General features: G+C 40.3%; 2 protein-coding genes and 1 long non-coding RNA gene across 7 annotated transcripts in view; 2 read left to right on the forward strand and 1 right to left on the reverse strand.

The window, feature by feature from the left end:
* The window catches only part of LOC138022105 (general transcription factor IIH subunit 4-like), a 26048-nt gene extending 18295 nt beyond the window's left edge, over positions 1-7753 (forward strand). For both annotated transcript variants that reach the window (XM_068869133.1, XM_068869141.1), the window contains 6 exons: positions 2787-2835; positions 3353-3382; positions 4701-4748; positions 5769-5847; positions 6515-6576; positions 7218-7753. In XM_068869133.1, the coding sequence (XP_068725234.1) occupies positions 2787-2835; positions 3353-3382; positions 4701-4748; positions 5769-5847; positions 6515-6576; positions 7218-7328 (379 nt within the window). In that variant the 3' untranslated portion in view covers positions 7329-7753. The remainder of the gene's footprint in view (positions 1-2786; positions 2836-3352; positions 3383-4700; positions 4749-5768; positions 5848-6514; positions 6577-7217) is intronic.
* Positions 7754-7964: 211 nt separating this feature from the next.
* LOC138022172 (uncharacterized) lies at positions 7965-12673 on the reverse strand. The gene is made up of 2 exons (XR_011126532.1): positions 12545-12673; positions 7965-9766 (listed from the first exon to the last, which is right to left on the reverse strand). It is a non-coding gene; the product is annotated as an uncharacterized lncRNA (long non-coding RNA).
* Positions 11937-17500, forward strand: part of LOC138022142 (suppressor APC domain-containing protein 2-like) — a 13139-nt gene continuing 7575 nt past the window's right edge. Inside the window, exons 1-3 of one of the 4 annotated variants that reach the window (XM_068869178.1) lie at positions 13005-13123; positions 13225-13291; positions 16432-17051. In XM_068869178.1, coding sequence (XP_068725279.1) covers positions 13117-13123; positions 13225-13291; positions 16432-17051 — 694 coding nt within the window. In that variant the 5' untranslated portion in view covers positions 13005-13116. Of the gene's footprint in view, positions 12617-13004; positions 13124-13224; positions 13292-14618; positions 14842-15489; positions 15496-16013; positions 17052-17500 lie in introns of those variants that run through there. The other 3 variants (XM_068869186.1, XM_068869192.1, XM_068869199.1) reach the window with 3 other exon arrangements.

Genomic DNA, 17500 nt, shown 5'->3' on the forward strand with positions numbered 1-17500 from the left:
GTCGCTTATCTTCAACATAAGGGAGTTTTTCGAGGAACATTGGGTACAATTCACGAATCTTAGCGCTATACTCTTCAGTTAATAAAGAGTTATTGAATTTCCACAACCCTGGTCCTCTGGGATTTCCTTTTGTCCATGTCAACAACAGATATATTAAATTGTGATCCGGTGCGATAGAGGGTTGTATGTCGACCTTTCTTACAAAGTTTTTCAAATTTTTGGAAGTTAGAAAAAAATCTATTCGTGATCTCATCTTCAGTGCTTTTGACACGTAGGAGAATTTCTTCGCATTTGGATGACGAATTCTTTGAATATCCATAAGGTCGAAAATGACCATCGTAATTAACAGGGAGTTACAGTATGTGGTTGGTTTCCACGGGGCTCCACCACTTTTGTCCTTTTTCGTGAGCGCACAATTCCAGTCGCCTCCAACTATTAGTGTTGTGATATCCGCTTTGTTTATTAAACAATAGTTTAATTCCTGCAGGAACCGAAGCTGATCTTCCGAATTGTTTGGAGCATATATATTACAAAGAGATACCTTTAGACCGTTTATTTGTGAGGTAATCAAGACTATTCTTCCAGAGTTGTCCTGAAATAGCAACTCTATTTTTCCTTTGACTTTTGGGTCAATTAAAATACAGACACCTCTGCTATGACAAGAGCCGTGAGAAAACACGATATCACCTCCCCATTCAGCTTTCCATAGCACTTCGTCATTTGAATTTGAATAAGTTTCTTGTAAAAAACACTGAGAAAATTGCCTTTTGATCGCTTAAATACGAAAAAATACTTCGCCTCTTGATTTGATCCCTCAATCCCCGTACATTTAAAGAAATAATACCACACCTTAGTTTCTCTTGCATGCAAAGAAGTCAGTAAAAAAAGATAAACAAAAACACGACAACGTTAAAGCAAAAAAAAAATTAATAGTAATAATAATATACAGAACGCCAACAGATAGATTTCTAAAAAACCTCAATTTATAGCGTTATACACTCTCTCGAGCCGAAAAGCTCTAAACGAGCTCTCTTTCATCCCCCTCCCTCCCAAAGACAAAAGAAAAAAAAGGATTTAAGCAGAAGACATTTCAAAGCATAATAATAATAATAATCGAGATACCTAAATTTTCTGGTGGCAGTTATAAATTATTGAAGCCGTTTTCATCAACAATCCTGGTCACCAGGAGACCCTTCTGGGGACGTTTTAACGAAAACCTTACCGTCGATAGTCCAGAAGCTATGAATAGCGCTTATCCTGTCGCATTTTGGCTGCTCTGGCAACGAGACCTCGTCTACAAGCTGTCAAGCTTTCATTAATAAAAATACGTGATGACTCAGCGGCCGAAGTGGTATTCGAAAAACTAGGAAATATATCTTTCAAACCTATGTTCTTCAGTTTAGTTCTCTTCTTGTACACGTTCGTTTTAGTTTTATGGCTGATGAATTTAGCAATGATACAAGTTTTACCTTTCCGCTTGATTTTGTGTGAGATGTCGATGTCAGTTGAAGATATTTCTACGTCCAGAGCTCTCGCCAATTTCAGCACAGCTTCATCTGTTGACACGTACGCCGATTCCGGTATTCCGTAAATTTCCAGCGAGGACTTTCTACTGTACTGCTCTAGTTCATCCAGCTCCACCTACATTCTCGATGTATCATCTTGTTCCTCCTTTAACTTTTTCCTCGTTTGATCAAGTTCAGTCCTAAGTGTTTGATTTTCACTTATGACCTTCGCAAGCTTCGTCTTAAGTTGCTCAATGTCGCGGCCATGTGACTGAAAAGTCGCTCTAAATTGCGAGAGCTCTTCTCTAAGATTAGCATTGTCTTGCAATATTGCCGCCACAGAGCTTTCCAGATTAACTAAAATATCTCGCAATTGCGATAGCGTTGGTTCTTCTTGAAAAGACGCATCACAAGTTGCGGTTTCACCTTCTGCCATATTTCCTTCGACTTTCTGAGATGGAGAAGACTGAGTGTTCAGTTTATTCACTTCCTTCGGCGATTCTTCCAAGGACCCACGGTCTCCCCTTTTATTCTTTCTAGTTTTCGTCATTTAATTCGACTCTTGAACATCCCAACAAACGCGATGGAGGGAGGGGAAAATGTCCTACTCAAAAAACACGTCTGTTCCAACAGACACCCCGCGCATGCTCTAATAAAATAATAAAAGTTCTTGTGTTGTGTAATGATTGCGCGAAGTAATATGCGCGACGCGGAAACGCGGTGTTCAATTGATTTCCTTTGTTGTCGGCGTTTCTTTCTCGGAGTTCCTGGTCGGCAATGCTCAATGAGCTATTCGCTATAACGTGCGTACACTGAAACGCGGGGTTTAAGAATTTATTACCATGATGAAACGAACAAGTATTGTCACTTTCAATGAGAACCGAGCGAAAAGAGATTAAACTCTGTTGAAAACACTTGGAACAGAATCCGTGGAACATATTATCATAGCTTCTCATCGTTGCACATCTTTTCCGCACAAGACAGTTCCGCACGCCAAAATACGAAAGCAAATGCGCCTTGGCGTTTAGCGATATACCAAATATTTTCAAACAGATTTGATAAATAGTAAGTTCAATACACTTAAGCAATAGTTACAGTCTTCGATTGAACTGACTCTTGTCTTCGATCGAATCGACTTTTGTCGATCGAAACGACCTTCGATTGAACTGACTCTTGTCTTCGATCGAATCGACTTTTGTCGATCGAACTGACTTGCAACCGTTTTGGTTATTTTACCAGAGCGCTATTAATGACGGACCTCATTTCTCATTTCTGTTGTAGATTTCCCAATATGTGCGTAGCTGTGCTTACAAGAGATAGCGTTCAACAGGTAATGTATTCAATTATTTCCAGACGATACGAGAGACAATGTTTCATAACTCTGTGTTGTTGCTGTCCCATTGATATGTTAGGTGTCCGTCTACTAAGTAGAAGCAGTGTGCTTTTCATAGGGCATGTGGAGCAAGAGTTCACTTGCAAACGACGAGCTCTGAAAAGAAGACGCGCGGGAAATCTCCTAGTCCCTATGCGAATATTTCGCAGACTACGGGTTTAAATTATCACCAGAACCACATTTAGGGTCTAAAAGGCTCAAAAAAAAAGAAAAGTGTTATCTTTGCTTCAACAACTGCAAAAGGCTGGACTTTTCTCGATAAACCCCCGGTGGCGTCTCAGAACACTTGTTCATAAACTCCCTGGGACATTAAAGAACTCATGCGGTTCGCAGAGAGAGTTCGGGGTGGGGTGGCCTGGCCTTGCTATGCTTCAGGTCCTTTTAAGCTAGTACTGAGCTGATAAAAATAACCAAATGTTCCATAAAACCTTTCCTCTTAATTTATTTTCTTCAGGCCTTAGCAAGTGGTATATCTGCCGAGCAGGTTGGTTGGAGTAAAAGCCAAAATAAAACTTTTACCATCAAAGATTCAGTGCAACCTTTTCACTTATTCACTGCTTGCACAAATCCCATAATACACCTCTTTTACCCCCTCCCCCCCCCCCAAAAAAAAACCAAAACAATTGATTAGGCATTGTTTTCGATTTCTCTTGAGACTTCTCACGACTGGACTGGATCTAGCATGAAATGGAGGCTAATGCGGGCAAATCTTTTCAAATGCAAATTAATTTGCCCGCATTCGCCTCCATTTCATGCTAGATCCAGTCCAGCTGTGAGAATTCGAAAATGGTCTATTACAAGCAATAATTATGCAGAATGTTCGGGGGGTAAAAGAGGTGTATTATGGGATTGTGCGAGCCGGATACATTGTGTAGGTGGAATTACACTCAAAAATCGCTTACAGAGGGCAACGTCCGATTATGGTTCTTTACGAAAATGAAAACTTGCTTCGTCGAGTATTGTGGTAGAGGAGATCGTGAATTTTAACTCAGAAAAATGAACAGTTGAGGACACGCGGAGAAATCGAAGTTGTTGTTCCCAGCAGGATTCGAACCGGCGACCTTCCGATTTCTAGTTCGGATGCTTTACCACTGAGCTATCGGATACTCATAGGAGCTAGGACTCCGGGATAGCCGGAAAAAATCCGAGTGCTCCTTTGCTGGAGTCGAACCGACGACCTTCCGATTTCTAGTTCGGATGCTCTACCACTGAGCTATCGGATACTCATAGGAGCTAGGACTCCGGGATAGCCGGAAAAAATCCGAGTGCTCCTTTGCTGGAGTCGAACCTACGACCTTCCGATTTCTTGTCATGGATGCTCCACCACAGAGCGAGAGGAGATCAGTGTTTTTGCATCGTCAATTCGAGACTGAAGGCACAAAACTTTGCAGCGATGGTTTGGGACGTAGCTTTTTCCCCTAGATCATGATTTGATAGGTAAGGTAGGTAGGTAAAGTCTGCATACGAGCCAAGTGGCCCATCAGGCCGGAGCTTATCCCGGTTTCCATGGCATGAAGCGACTAGGGGTATTTCTACTCCCCCCAGGATGGGATGCTAGTCAATCGCAGAGATACCCCCAGCATTTCGCCGGTACCCATTTATACACCTGGGTGGAGAGAGGCACCGTGGGAGTTAAGTGTCTTGCCCAAGAACACAACACCATGTCCCCGGCCAAGACCCGAACCCTGACCATTCGCTCCAGAGTCGAGCACACTAATCATGAGGCCACCGCGCCTCCCACATGATGATCATGATCATGATGATTCTGATCATGATTTGAGGGAACATTTAATCTATTTCAGATTCTTCATTTCTTGCGGACCCGAGCCCATCCAGAGATGTTAAAGAAGGTAACAGAATTCTAGTTAAAGTACATCAAATTTGGAATCTTTTCTTTTTTGACAGTTGAATCTCAACACGAAATACATCTTATGATTTTCCATTTCTCTTAGAGAGTTTGCGTTTAGTTGACCGTAACTGTCATGTAGAGTGCAAGAAACTGTAATTCATTTCTCCCGCGGCCCAACAAGGGGACCCGAGGCAATGCAGTTTTAAACCTTTGGATCAGTAATATGTAAATTCACCTCTCAATTTCAGTACACTGCCTGGTAGACAAGTACAGAAATGAATGTCTCATGACCAGCCAAGGAAGAACTCTGTGAATTAAATAAATGTATAGTTGAATTGCGGGTTATAGCCGAAAGAGAAAATAGATCCATTCTTCCTTATCTGGACAATTTAAGCATTGGCTCTTTTAGAAACCTGAAAATTGTTCAGGTGTCTTTAAGAGACAATTACTCAAATTGTCCAGATAAGTGCCAGGATTTCTTCTCTCTTTCGGAGAACTCTGGAAGTAGAGAGGAGAATGAAATTTTAGAATATAGGAGTCGAACGGGTTGCGACCGTTTGCATTGCAGAGCAGTTTGTGACGCCACCAAAAGATACCCATGCCTCTGACAAGCGCGGCCGTGAATGAAATGACTGTCAGAAGTCTGTAACCAAGAACTCTCGATCTCCGATGGAATGTGGCCCATCAGTTTTCGGCATTATCTATTTTTGAGTCATATTTTTATCGGCTCGATACGCTTGATTAGCTCTATACGTACCCAAGCCAAAAACAAAAGACTTAACAGTTGAAACTTAAAAACTAGAGCCTAGGGTAGCCTACACTTTGTTCGAAAGAATTTTAGCCGATTGCCTTTGAAATTCGCGGTATTTCATTATCTCTGACTAAGTATAATGGCGTATTGAGACAAAGTCTCAAGGCAAAAAATGGCAGTTAAGCCGATATCACCTCGGAAGAAAAACCTTTGAGCCTCTGACGGCTTGGTAGTTGTTAAAGAAAAGAATGCAACTTGTTATCTTCCTAGACCCCCATCATTCCGCCCACGATAAGTGATCAGATCCGATTGTGGGAATTGGAAAGGAGTAGAATGAAGTTCACAGAAGGTAAGATATAGCTGTCATGCATTCAAATGTATTGTTTAGTTTTGGTTCTCAAAACGATGGTAAAAAGAAGTACGACCATCCTGATTCTGTATAATACAGTTTCTTGTCGTTTTTTTCTTTTTTTTTTTCCTTTGATTGTTTTTAAAACTAAGAAAACTACAGCACAGACTTTCAGCCGCTTGCTGTTCTCGCACTAAAAACAATGACCCCATAAAAGCGTTCAGCAAAAAAATGAATAAGACATGAACGGCCGTTAATGATAAGCCAAAGAGCAAGAGTTTATATGAAATTGTATTTAGTTTTCTCAGTTCATTCTGAATTCGAAATCGAGAGCAGAAAAAACAAAATGTAGCCCGCGCAGCTGCACTGCAGGCAAATAGCGAGTGGCGAAGCCGCGCGGACAATCGCGAGGGGCGCAGTCAAATCCTAGCGCCTATTTCCATTCTCCGCGCGACTTCACTGCTCGTTAGTTGCCTCCTGCGCCAACAATCCTGCCAGAATGAAGGAAGTAGTCCCAAAAGAACAACTCATCTAAATAATCCGTTTATTTCTATTCCTTAACTATCCTTGGTGTTACTTCCATGCAGATGAAGCTCGTTAGTCAAGCAACGCGTTTTACAATTCATTGCTGTACGACTGCTAATGTTGGCCTTCCCTTGTTTTCCAGGTGTCTTGTACAATCAGTTTCTCTCACAAGCGGATTTTGAAACCCTTAGGAACTACGCTGAGGTAACGTCCTTCGTCTTCGTTTAATCTGATTTCTCTACTTTGAGAAGAGGAAGAAACCTGAAACTAGGTTGAGATTTTTTTTTAGCAACAGCCACTGGCTTCGCTTGACAACTCGTTTCTTACGATGATGTCATTCTCTGAAATCGTCTTTTGATCCATTTATTTTTGATGCGTGATATGAAAATCTTCCCAGTATTTTCCGTGAACTGGTCATGCGACGCGTGTAGGTGTCTCTCCTTTGACGTCACGACGTGCGAATGCAAATACATGGACTTATTTTTATGAGTGTGTGCTGCTCAGTTCAACGCAAATCGTAGTGCGAATCGACGTAAGTGGAAACAACGTTCACTATACACCTTATTCCAAAATGGCCGCCATTTTAGTATTCTTTTGTTTCCATGCAAATTGGCCTTAAATATTCTTTTGAATTTTACGTTTGAAAGCGAGGCCATAAGGGCCAATTTGCGTGGAAACAAAATTTTGAATCATTTACGTGTGAATCCAATGTAGTGCATCCTAGTTACCTTGCGTTGCAGGTAAATTTTACACTTGAACGTTGCTTGCATTTGCGTCGAAGAAATAACCATGTTTTTTTCTCTCCGTTGTCCAAGGCCTTTCTTGATTAATTCTCATTTCCACAGGACCTTGGTGTCTTGATGTGGGCCAATTCATCCAAGAGAGTTATTGTGGTCAGCCGCTCAGGTCATGACGATGTGAAACGGTTTTGGAAAAGGCAGAAGCAAAACACGTGAATTTGCACTTAGTCAAGTATGAGTGCAGCTGTTTCGAGAGTGTTTGGCCGGCCAGGTTGGAAGAGCTGAAAGAAAAGATCCTCTTATGAAATGAGCTTTCCTTTTCACCTGGAATTCATTATTTTCAACCCCATGATACTACGGCCATGTGTGTATTCCAAAGCATAGAAAGTGGCTGCGTAGTCAAGGCATGAAAGGAAAATGGAATTCCGAAAAGACTTGAACTCTTCTTTTAAGTAACACAAACTTGGCCTGTGTGAGATGAGATGAAGACCAGCAATATGGCTGCTTGTCATGTGAAAATTTGGCTTAATCTTCGTTCTGACGAACGCTCGAACCGTCAGCCATTTAATCTTTTCACCGTGGAAATTTTACCTTCATCTATTAATGAAACCACATATATATGTGTTTAACTGTCCTATAAACGACGCAGCACCACACGTTCGTTAGAAGCTAAAGCACCACCCCCTCTTCGTTTGCTGGTCACGTGACTGGATACCTGCAGAAGCGACGAGAATTGTAGGCGTAGGAAAAACTTTAATCCCAACTTGCCCAGGAAACTTCACGACCCTCTTACCGTAAAAGTGCCCCCACCCCACTGCCCGAAATTAAGAAAAAATCCACGTTGTCCCTGTGTTAAGGAGGCTCGAAATAGTTTCTCCTTTTTTCAAACAAATTAACATATTCTGTCCTTAGATACAGTTAATGTAATCATATCACGACAAAATTTGGCCAGGGTATTAAGTACCCATCATAGATTTCTCACATCACATTTTCCTCCAAAATAACGTTACCATGCCAACGATGTAAGACATTTCTTTGAGCCTTAAAATTAAGATATATTGTCTTTTTTGAAAAAACGGGACGGTGAAATAATGTTAGAAATAATCGCTAAAATATTTAAAATTCAACAAAATTTGTAGGTCAGTTTTTGAGAAAAATCAGTTTTTATGAAATGTCTCAATTTTTTTTTTTTTTTTTTTTTCACCTACAGAATTTTTTTAAATTTGAAAGACAAACGTATTAAATTAATCTAATCTAACATGCAAAAATGAAAAAAAATTCACCGTCCGGAAGCAGAGATATAAACGAGTAAAGCTGCAAAATCAGTAAAAATGAGGGCGTTACAAGATCAGCATTTACGCATGCGTCACTCGCTCATTCGAGTGCACGCGCGAGTGGAGCTACAGGCCAACACAAACGGATTTAAAAGCCGGGCACCCAAACCCGCATCAACGTGGGCCAGCTATGCAGGCTAGAACTGGTGAATATACACAGACGTTATATTCGACTTCTGTTTAAAGTTATATTGTCTTTTAGTTTTCTTCTTTTGTTTGTTGACCTAATTGCTTGCATTTGTTTAAGTAATGGTCCGGCTAAGAAGCAGGCAGAAAAACAATAGCCCGCGGCAATAGCGTCGGTTAGTTAAAATGTGCCAACATTTTTAATCAAATTAAGTTCGGCTGTTCCCATTGGTGTAAGCAGCTAAAAGCGCGAAATTTGAATTTCAATGAAAAATGTAATCGACTTGCCGTCTAAAAAATTAGATTCTGTCTCGTAGAACAAATCATTATGCCTTCAAAAACTATGTTTGTAAATATCGTCAAGATTCTATGCGCCATTTGCCGATTGGCGAATGGCGCATAGAACAATGCCCAAATTTGGCCGAGAGACAGAGATCAAGGGCATGGGGAAGAAGAAATCCAAAAAAGGCTTTTTTTTCATTTTTTCCTCATCTTTTTTCGACATTTTCCGATATTAGCCAATCAGATGCCTCGATTGGAGCAGCAGCTTCTAAGTACTTTTGCCGCTGGGCTGCCTGCTTCTTAGCCGGACCATTACTTAATTAAAATGAGTGCGCAGTAAGTATTAGCTTGTAAACTCGAACATCATCTCAGCTGAATAGATTCTTTCATCTTTTTTATGATCGCTGTTGATGTCTTCTTGTCTTCTCGATATAGCTTATCAGTATTTTAATCCTGGTGACTTCATTTTCTCGAACCTATGCACATACATACATGTTTGTGTGCATGAAAATACTTGTTTCAGGGTCTTTCTACAGGTATCGGAAAGCTCTGTATCTATTAATTTGGAGTTCGTTTTGTTTCTTTGTTTTTACCCCATCTGTTCTCCTACACCTGCAGTATGTACCCCGTTTCGTGCAAATAAAGTACCCGCGAAAGATTGTAGTTTCTGGGAGTGATTGGTATAAGCAGCCCATGGTCCGAAATCTCGGACTTAAACTTGAGGGTACGACGCTCTGGAATACATTTTAGAGCGATCACTACTGATACTATTGTTCTTAAGTTTTGACCCTCGTTTTGCACGTGTGCAAATTCGTTAGTGTGAAAGACATTCCTTTCCGAGCTAAACAATTATCACCCACACTAACAAGGTGTTTCACTCGGCTTGCTCAGTCTTCATGGCTATCTTTTCACCTGCAAGAAAAGAAGGGGGGGACATCTTATCTTATCTAAGTAAATATGCCAACAATTCACTGTTATAAAACACGTCCAAACCTTGCCATGTTAGAGGAGGAGATTAAACAATTGGGAAACCTGTACCCACCTCCCCTCGTTACCTTTTTCATTCTTATTTTTACTCGGCTACCACACCCTGCTATCTTTTTACTTAACCCGCGACTTCGTAGCAACGTAACGGCATGCATCCATGGCAACTTTCCTCGAGATTTGTGGCCTTTGCAACCATGGAATCCCACCACTCCTGTCGCGATTTATAAGGCTACCCACGCAGCCGCGGCTACTCTGGGAAGCGACAATTGGGCCTGCAGTGCAGCAAAGCTTAAATTACGTAATCGGTTGCGTTTACATTTGACCACTCTTGAGCATCTAGAAGATCTCACGTGCTTCGCTTTACGCTATTTCATTGCCTGTACTTGCATCGATCTAGATGGTTTTATGTTTTATGATAGTATTTTGTCGTTTGTAACTTGGTTATTGGATCTGTTGTATATTTTTTTGTAAAGACTAGGTACGTTTCGGGGCCTTTCATAAAGGGCGACCACCTTTGCATTATTTCGCATTTATGTTAATTAGACCTACTGCCCTCATTTTGAAACAAAAATTCTTTCGTCGTAGCGAGGCTAGATAGGCTTGTTAGCATTAAAACGGAAGAATAGCTTATTTGTCCGCCATAGGTCCATTGCTGGTGCGAGAACCATATCAACGAGCGGTGAAGCCGTGCGGAAAATGGGTAAGGGCGCTGACTCCTGCTACACTGCTACACTGGCTGTAGGTTAGAAAACTGTAATTATTGGTTATTACGTTTCCATCCGTACAAAAAGTTATCGAATCGTATCCTACCACATAGGAAACAGAGCACGTAATGGCGACGAGGCGCTCCGAACGCGTGAATTATAAAGCCTTCTCATATTGTTGATCTTTACAATGCTGTTTCCTGCCTCGTGCAACGCTTCATCGTCTCGTGCAATACTGTAAATTTTTTCGTCTCTTCGTGACTTAAACTCTCTATACCGTTTTAAATGATAGAGGGGGTACTTGCCTAGTGGACAAATGGTAAAAAAATAGACGCTTGCCCGAATCTGTCAATGCTAGCACTGGTCAGCTTACCGCGCTTAAATTCAAAACGGAGTCTATCGATGGCTTTATAATAATGATGATGATGATGATGATGATGATGATGATGATGATGATAAAAGTTTTATTCACAAATCCATAGCAAAGTGAAAAGGAGATAAAGGAGGTTATCCCTATCCAGTTTATCTCCTCATAATGCATGATGTCTCGCAATACCAACAACAACAACTCGCAATACCAACAACAACGTCTACAGAGGGTTCTAAATGCAGCTGCTCGGTTGATATGCCGTTTACCAAAGTACTATCACATATCACCAGTGCTTAAAGACCTTCACTGCATGGCTACCGATAAAATATCGAGTTATCTTTAAGATCACTCTGCTAGTTTTCAAAGTTCTTCATGGCCTAGCACCCTCATATTTGGAAAATCTGATACGAGTGAAGCCGGAAGGACGTTACCATCTCAGAAACAAAGAACAGTTGTTGGTTCCAAAAACTAAATGCAAAACATTTGGGAGACAGGGCTTTCTTCAAATCTGGACCCGTACTGTGGAACAGTTTACCTGACAATATCAGACAAATATCTAACTTACAAAAGTTTAAAAAAGAACTCAAGACATTTTTATTTAGACTTGCCTATCAATGAGCGTCAGTCATTTATATAAATATAATTATACAAAAAATGACATTTTAGATTTTACTTAGACTAATTAATATATTTTTAATTATCTACATTAGGTTTCAGATAATATAATTTTATTGTAATATAATTTTAGGTATAATTTAATTTTTTAACTTTAACCAATTTCGGTTGTAAACAGCGCCATCGAATATTTATAGTGAAGGCGCTATATAAATATATCATTATTAAACATTAATTATTTACAACTGTTTAAAGTACAAACTATAATAACTTCTTACTAACCGAGCGCGAGGGCCGATATTCCCCAGTACGGCTCGAGTTAGCTCGGTTAGTAAGTAGTTTATTATATGGCTTTTTTAAAAATACCTTTGTTTTTGCAAGCCCGTAATCGGCCCGTGGGCATTACGGGAGAATAATGCCCTACAATTCAGTCACAATTAGCCAATCAGAGCGCGCGTTATATCGGCTACAAACACAAGCCATATAATAAAAATATATATTACATCGCACGATAAATGAACTGAGTGTTCACTAGAAAGATTTGCTAGATGACATCTCAGTCTGTTCTTAAAAGTGTACAAATTTTCCGCCTCAGCAATTTCCTTTGGCAGACCACTTATCGATTATGCGTATAAAAAAAAGAATGTTTAAAAAGTTGCGGATGCAAACTTCAGTTTAAAAAGGTGATTAGCTCTTAAAGGCCGAAAATCGTGTGCAAACGTAAAAAATGCTGAGGGGTCTAGTCCATTAAGTCTATTTATTGTCTTATAACACTCGATAATAATAATCTTCTTATTTCAAGTGTTGGCCATTTAAGGAGCATTAGACGTTTTTCGTAGGGCATGTCTTGCCCAATATTTCCAAGGGCACATTTAGATGCCCTACGTTGTACTTCCTCCAAGGTGTTTGAGTCTTTTTTAAGGTGCGGACACCAAACTGGAGAGCAGTACTCTAGTATCGGACGTACTAGGCTCTTAAAGGTTTCGAAAACAACTCAGGATTTTTAGGACCCACCTTTCGTCTTATGAATCCAAGCACACTGTTTGCCTTATTTGCGCATTTGTTGGCTTGTGGACTCCATGACAGGTTCGAAGTAATGTAGATTCCGAGATCCTTAACTTCAGACACAGCTTTCAACTGGTTACCACATAGATGATATTGAGGACTTGAGTAATCATTATTTTTAGAAAGACGAATTGCTTTGCATTTATCAGTGCTAAATTTGAGCTGCCGGTCATTGCTCCAAGATTCCAGGCGAGTAAGATCTTTCTGTAGCTCTTCTACGTCTTCCTTAGTATCCCTGATCAAGTGTTGGCCATTTAAGGAGCATTAGACGTTTTTCGTAGGGCATGTCTTGCCCAATATTTCCAAGGGCACATTTAGATGCCCTACGTTGTACTTCCTCCAAGGTGTTTGAGTCTTTTTTAAGGTGCGGACACCAAACTGGAGAGCAGTACTCTAGTATCGGACGTGCTAGGCTCTTAAAGGTTTCGAAAACAACTCAGGATTTTTAGGACCCACCGTTCGTCTTATGAATCCGAGCACACTGTTTGCCTTATTTGCGCATTTGTTGGCTTGTGTACTCCATGACAGGTTCGAAGTAATGTAGATTCCGAGATCCTTAACTTCAGACACAGCTTTCAACTGGTTACCACATAGATGATATTGAGGACTTGAGTAATCATTATTTTTAGAAAGACGAATTGCTTTGCATTTATCAGTGCTAAATTTCAGCTGCCAGTCATTGCTCCAAGATTCCAGGCGAGCAAGATCTTTCTGTAGCTCTTCTACATCTTCCTTAGTATCCCTGATCTGCAAAGAGTTTTGTGCTTGACATAATATTTCTTGAAATGTCATTAATATAAATGAGAAATAAAATAGGTCCCAACACGGTTCCTTAGGGTACACCAGACAAAACGGAAGTCTAAGATGAGTGATGTCCCCGCAGAACGACGCGCTGGTATCGATTGTTGAGAAAGCATCTAAGCCAAGAATGGACCTTGGATACCATATGCGCGCATCTTTGTATGGCACCGCGTCAAATGCTTTTGAAAGGTCTAAAAAGATAACATCAGTTGTCAAGCTTTTGTTTCTCTCGCGGGCCCAATCGTGAAACTAAGATAATAAATGACAAAGACAAGATATCCCTTTCAAGAAGCCAAATTGCTCCGGAATAAAGACCTCGTTTGTAACCCAAAACTGAACAAGCTGCTGTCTTACTATCGTTTCACACACTTTGCACACCACCGATGTTAGTGAGACAGGGCGATAGTTCTTTCGATCGTTTTTAGCACCTTTCTTATGCAAAGGAACGTACAGCCTCTAGACAGAGTTCTTTCTTAGAAGATGCACTGTGTGGAAGGCTTTTGAGTGGACTGTAATCAGGGCCCTGTCTCAACTTCTCCTAACCGTGGTAGATCTGGATACGTTCGCCTCATGGGCTATTGACCCGTAGCCCTTGCGGGCTACGGGCGGATTCCAAAGCGACTCAAATTTCTGGCCCTAGGCGCGGGACATTCCTATTTCCACGCTGAATGAAAACAGATTCCTTTGTATCACGAAAAACCAATATTTTTTCGTGATTGGCAACCCAAAGATTCGGATTAATATCGAAATGTTAAATATAGCTTTTCCAATCAATGATCCGGTATTAAAAAAAATTGGTTTTATCAACGGAGTTGATAATGTAAATTGGCCACCGTACAGAGATTCTAAAGGCTGACGTTTCGAGCGTTAGCCCTTCGTCAGAGCGATTCCAACACGAATCCAAGGGCTTACGCTCGAAACGTCAGCTTTTAGAATCTCTGTACGGTGGCCAATTTACATTATCCACTCCGTTGATAAAACCAAATTTTTGTATACTACTTCCCCACCGACGCAGCACCACAGTTTCTTTAGAAACTACCCCCTTCATTCAATGATCCGGTATTATTCGAGGGACGTTAAAAATCTACTTCGTAAAGGGTTTTGATTGATGTCTACTGATATTTTTGTTCTGGAGATTTCAGAGTTGTACAATTAGATGACAATGTGCTTTGTAGATAATGTGATACATATAGACTTTGACAATACATGAAATTCCCTTTAGTGAAGAGGATATGATGAACTTCCCTGAAGAGTCCTCTAAAGAAAAGAGTTGCGGGCCCTAAAAAAGTTTATAAACTTCCTCCTGAGAATACTATCCAGTGAAATAATTTGCCGACCCATTTTGTTTTACAACGGTATAATAGGCCCTGTGGAAAGAAAGCACCTTCCACCGTGTACGGTAGGATTTGAGGATTAAAATTCGGCGAGCTTTGATCACTCTCTAGGTTAGTCCGGTATTCATCTAAACACTTTGTACATATCTTTCGGTCTGGGTTCTCAGTCATGTTCTTTTAGTCTCAGTGAAATGTTTCTTTTAGACTGTTTAAGTGGGATACAAGTAAACTACCTTTCAGTTTATGCACTTCACACGCAAAATTATTTGCAACTGAAAGAATTCACATTTACATTTCGAAGCACCTAAAGCCGTCGCTAAAGCAAGCATTTAATATAGAATGGTAGTTTCCTCACGATCATGTCTCTCGGAAAGACTACTGTATTTTCACTAGCACTTAAAATCATCGTGGGGTATAGAGCAATTATCGGGTGTTCATCATTCCATTTATCCTGCTCGAAAATTTTCGTTATCATCGACAAATCGGTTATTTCTTTCCAACGAAGTAGTTATTCCGTTATTCCGCCCCACAAAATGGCATTATTCCATTATTCCAACAAAAAAATTGCTATTTTTATTCCATTTATTCCTCTTCTCCACCCGAAAGTCACGTATCATATTAAAGGGAAGATAGAAACCAGAATATTCATTTGGTTTCATGATACCGCCCAAAGCAATATCCGGATTTCTTGAGAGCAGGAAATGCGCTCATGTTTCGCATCCAATATGAAGGTCTGCTGAATCAACTAGCATATCCGACCACGAGGTAAAAGAATGTCAACATTTGTCCCAAAAAGCCCAAACAAATTATTGTTTCTTGCGAAAACAAACTTGAGGTTTTGAAAATGTCCTTAAACATGTTAAAGAAAGCAGACAACTGGAATGCTGGGCAGTGTGGTGTTAATTGCGTGTTGAAACATTTCAGGGATGGTGTTTCTATACTGAACCAATTGATCGTAATTAAAATGCATAATAAGGCATTAAACAACGCCGCATTAGAGAAAAAAGATTTTGTGTTAAAAAAATCGAGTTTCATTGCGGCTTCTGTGTTTCGGTGGTTAATGTTTTTAGCGACATGTATTCCATGTAACATCTTTGTTTCTGGCGGCAGGTTATAAATGGTGGTCAAATTGTTTTTTGCAGTGTTTAATTAATCATCTTTGTGTTTGCAACGGGTTTGATTGTCCAGGTTAAAGCCTCTGCTTGCTGCTGTCGTTTAGTTCGATGGCCCTTTTCACCCTAGCTATGATTAACTTTTGATTGTTTCTTTCGATATTTACATAGCCTTTCGGCCCGCTATAAGTCATGAATGGGAGGAGTGTCATAACTTCACGTATGAAAAATTAAGAAAGCTGAAAAGTCTTCACCCCGTTGACAGATCAAGCCTTGAAGGAAAATTTGGTCAAGAACACCTCTTTGCACACGAGACTAGCCTATATCAGTCCGAAAATAGAACAAACAATCTTTTTTAGCTCCTAGAAGTTCGTACCCGTATCATAACAATTCGTGACACTTTACGAAATTAGAAAACTTCCTTTTATCTCGCCTCTAACCGCAAGTATTGTTTGTTTTTCATTCAGTAATTATTAAAATTAGTCACAATCTGAAGCGTTCCATTGTTTCGAGCCATTGTTCCAGTTGACATCGCTGAAAAACGTTTGCCTCGATTGCGCGTGTATCAGTATTGTGAATATTTTCGTAGGGTAAAGATGTCGGAGCCGTCAATTGATACTCGGCAAGTAGGGAAACATGTTTTTCTTTTCACTAAGAAGAACGGACAGGAAGGCTCACCTACTGTTATTGCAAAGCCCGTGGACATCACACAGGAGTTGCCGAGAGAATTTCTTCGCTATTTGAGGACGTTGTTTGATATTCTTGACGAAAGTGGCAACGGTTTTGTTAGGCTAGCCGACATTGAATCGCGCTGGAAAAGCAAACAAAGTTCAAATGGACTTGGCGAAGGAGTCATTGAAAGTTTACGGAAAGTAACACCGAAAAACGGTCTGTTGAGCTTTGAACGTCTTTGTACGGGAATGAAATTGGCCTTGAAAACACAACCGCACACCCAGAACGGGTATTCCCACAGCGGTCACGGTCAGCCGACCAAATGCTCCAGTTCCCTTCCTATAAAACTGGATTCATCGGCAAAAGAGTGGACTTCCGATTCTAGCGAGGAATCATTTGCAAGCAGTGAAAGGAGAGAAAAAGTTCAAATAATAAAAAAACTCAGAGGCTGGAAGGACGACAACCCAGACAGGCGTCGTTCGCAAAGTTTTGCAAGCAATAACTTCGGTGGAAGTGAGACTAGCTCCGGAAGTAACAGTGAGTGGCTATTAATAATTTCTATCTTTGAAGGGAAAATTACACTTCTCACTTTAACTGGGAAACTATGAAAAAAATGTAAGCATTTGGTTTTGTGGTTGAGATTTTAAAAATTAAATTTTATGCTAAATTCGTTGTATTCCAACGGTTTTTTGTGTCTATTAAAACAAACCCGCGTTACAGGTGAAGGTTAATTGAAAAATCGAACAGCAGGTAATTTTAACGAAAAAGAATTTTTTAAAGCCCATTCGATTCATGCAGTGTAATCAACTTAGGTGGATAAATCGTCTTAAATCTTTAAATTTTGGCTGGTAATTACATCTTGTTGAATGGTGCATTAAAAATCATCCCTTCTCAAAACTTATTGCGCTAAAAGCAAGGATTTCTTTCCATTGGATGAGAGATAAGAAAGTACTTTGTTTTGAGAACAAGGCCTGTTTTTTTCGCTG

This window comes from Montipora capricornis, chromosome 2 (assembly GCF_036669925.1).
Source record: "Montipora capricornis isolate CH-2021 chromosome 2, ASM3666992v2, whole genome shotgun sequence".
Lineage (NCBI taxonomy): Eukaryota > Metazoa > Cnidaria > Anthozoa > Scleractinia > Acroporidae > Montipora > Montipora capricornis.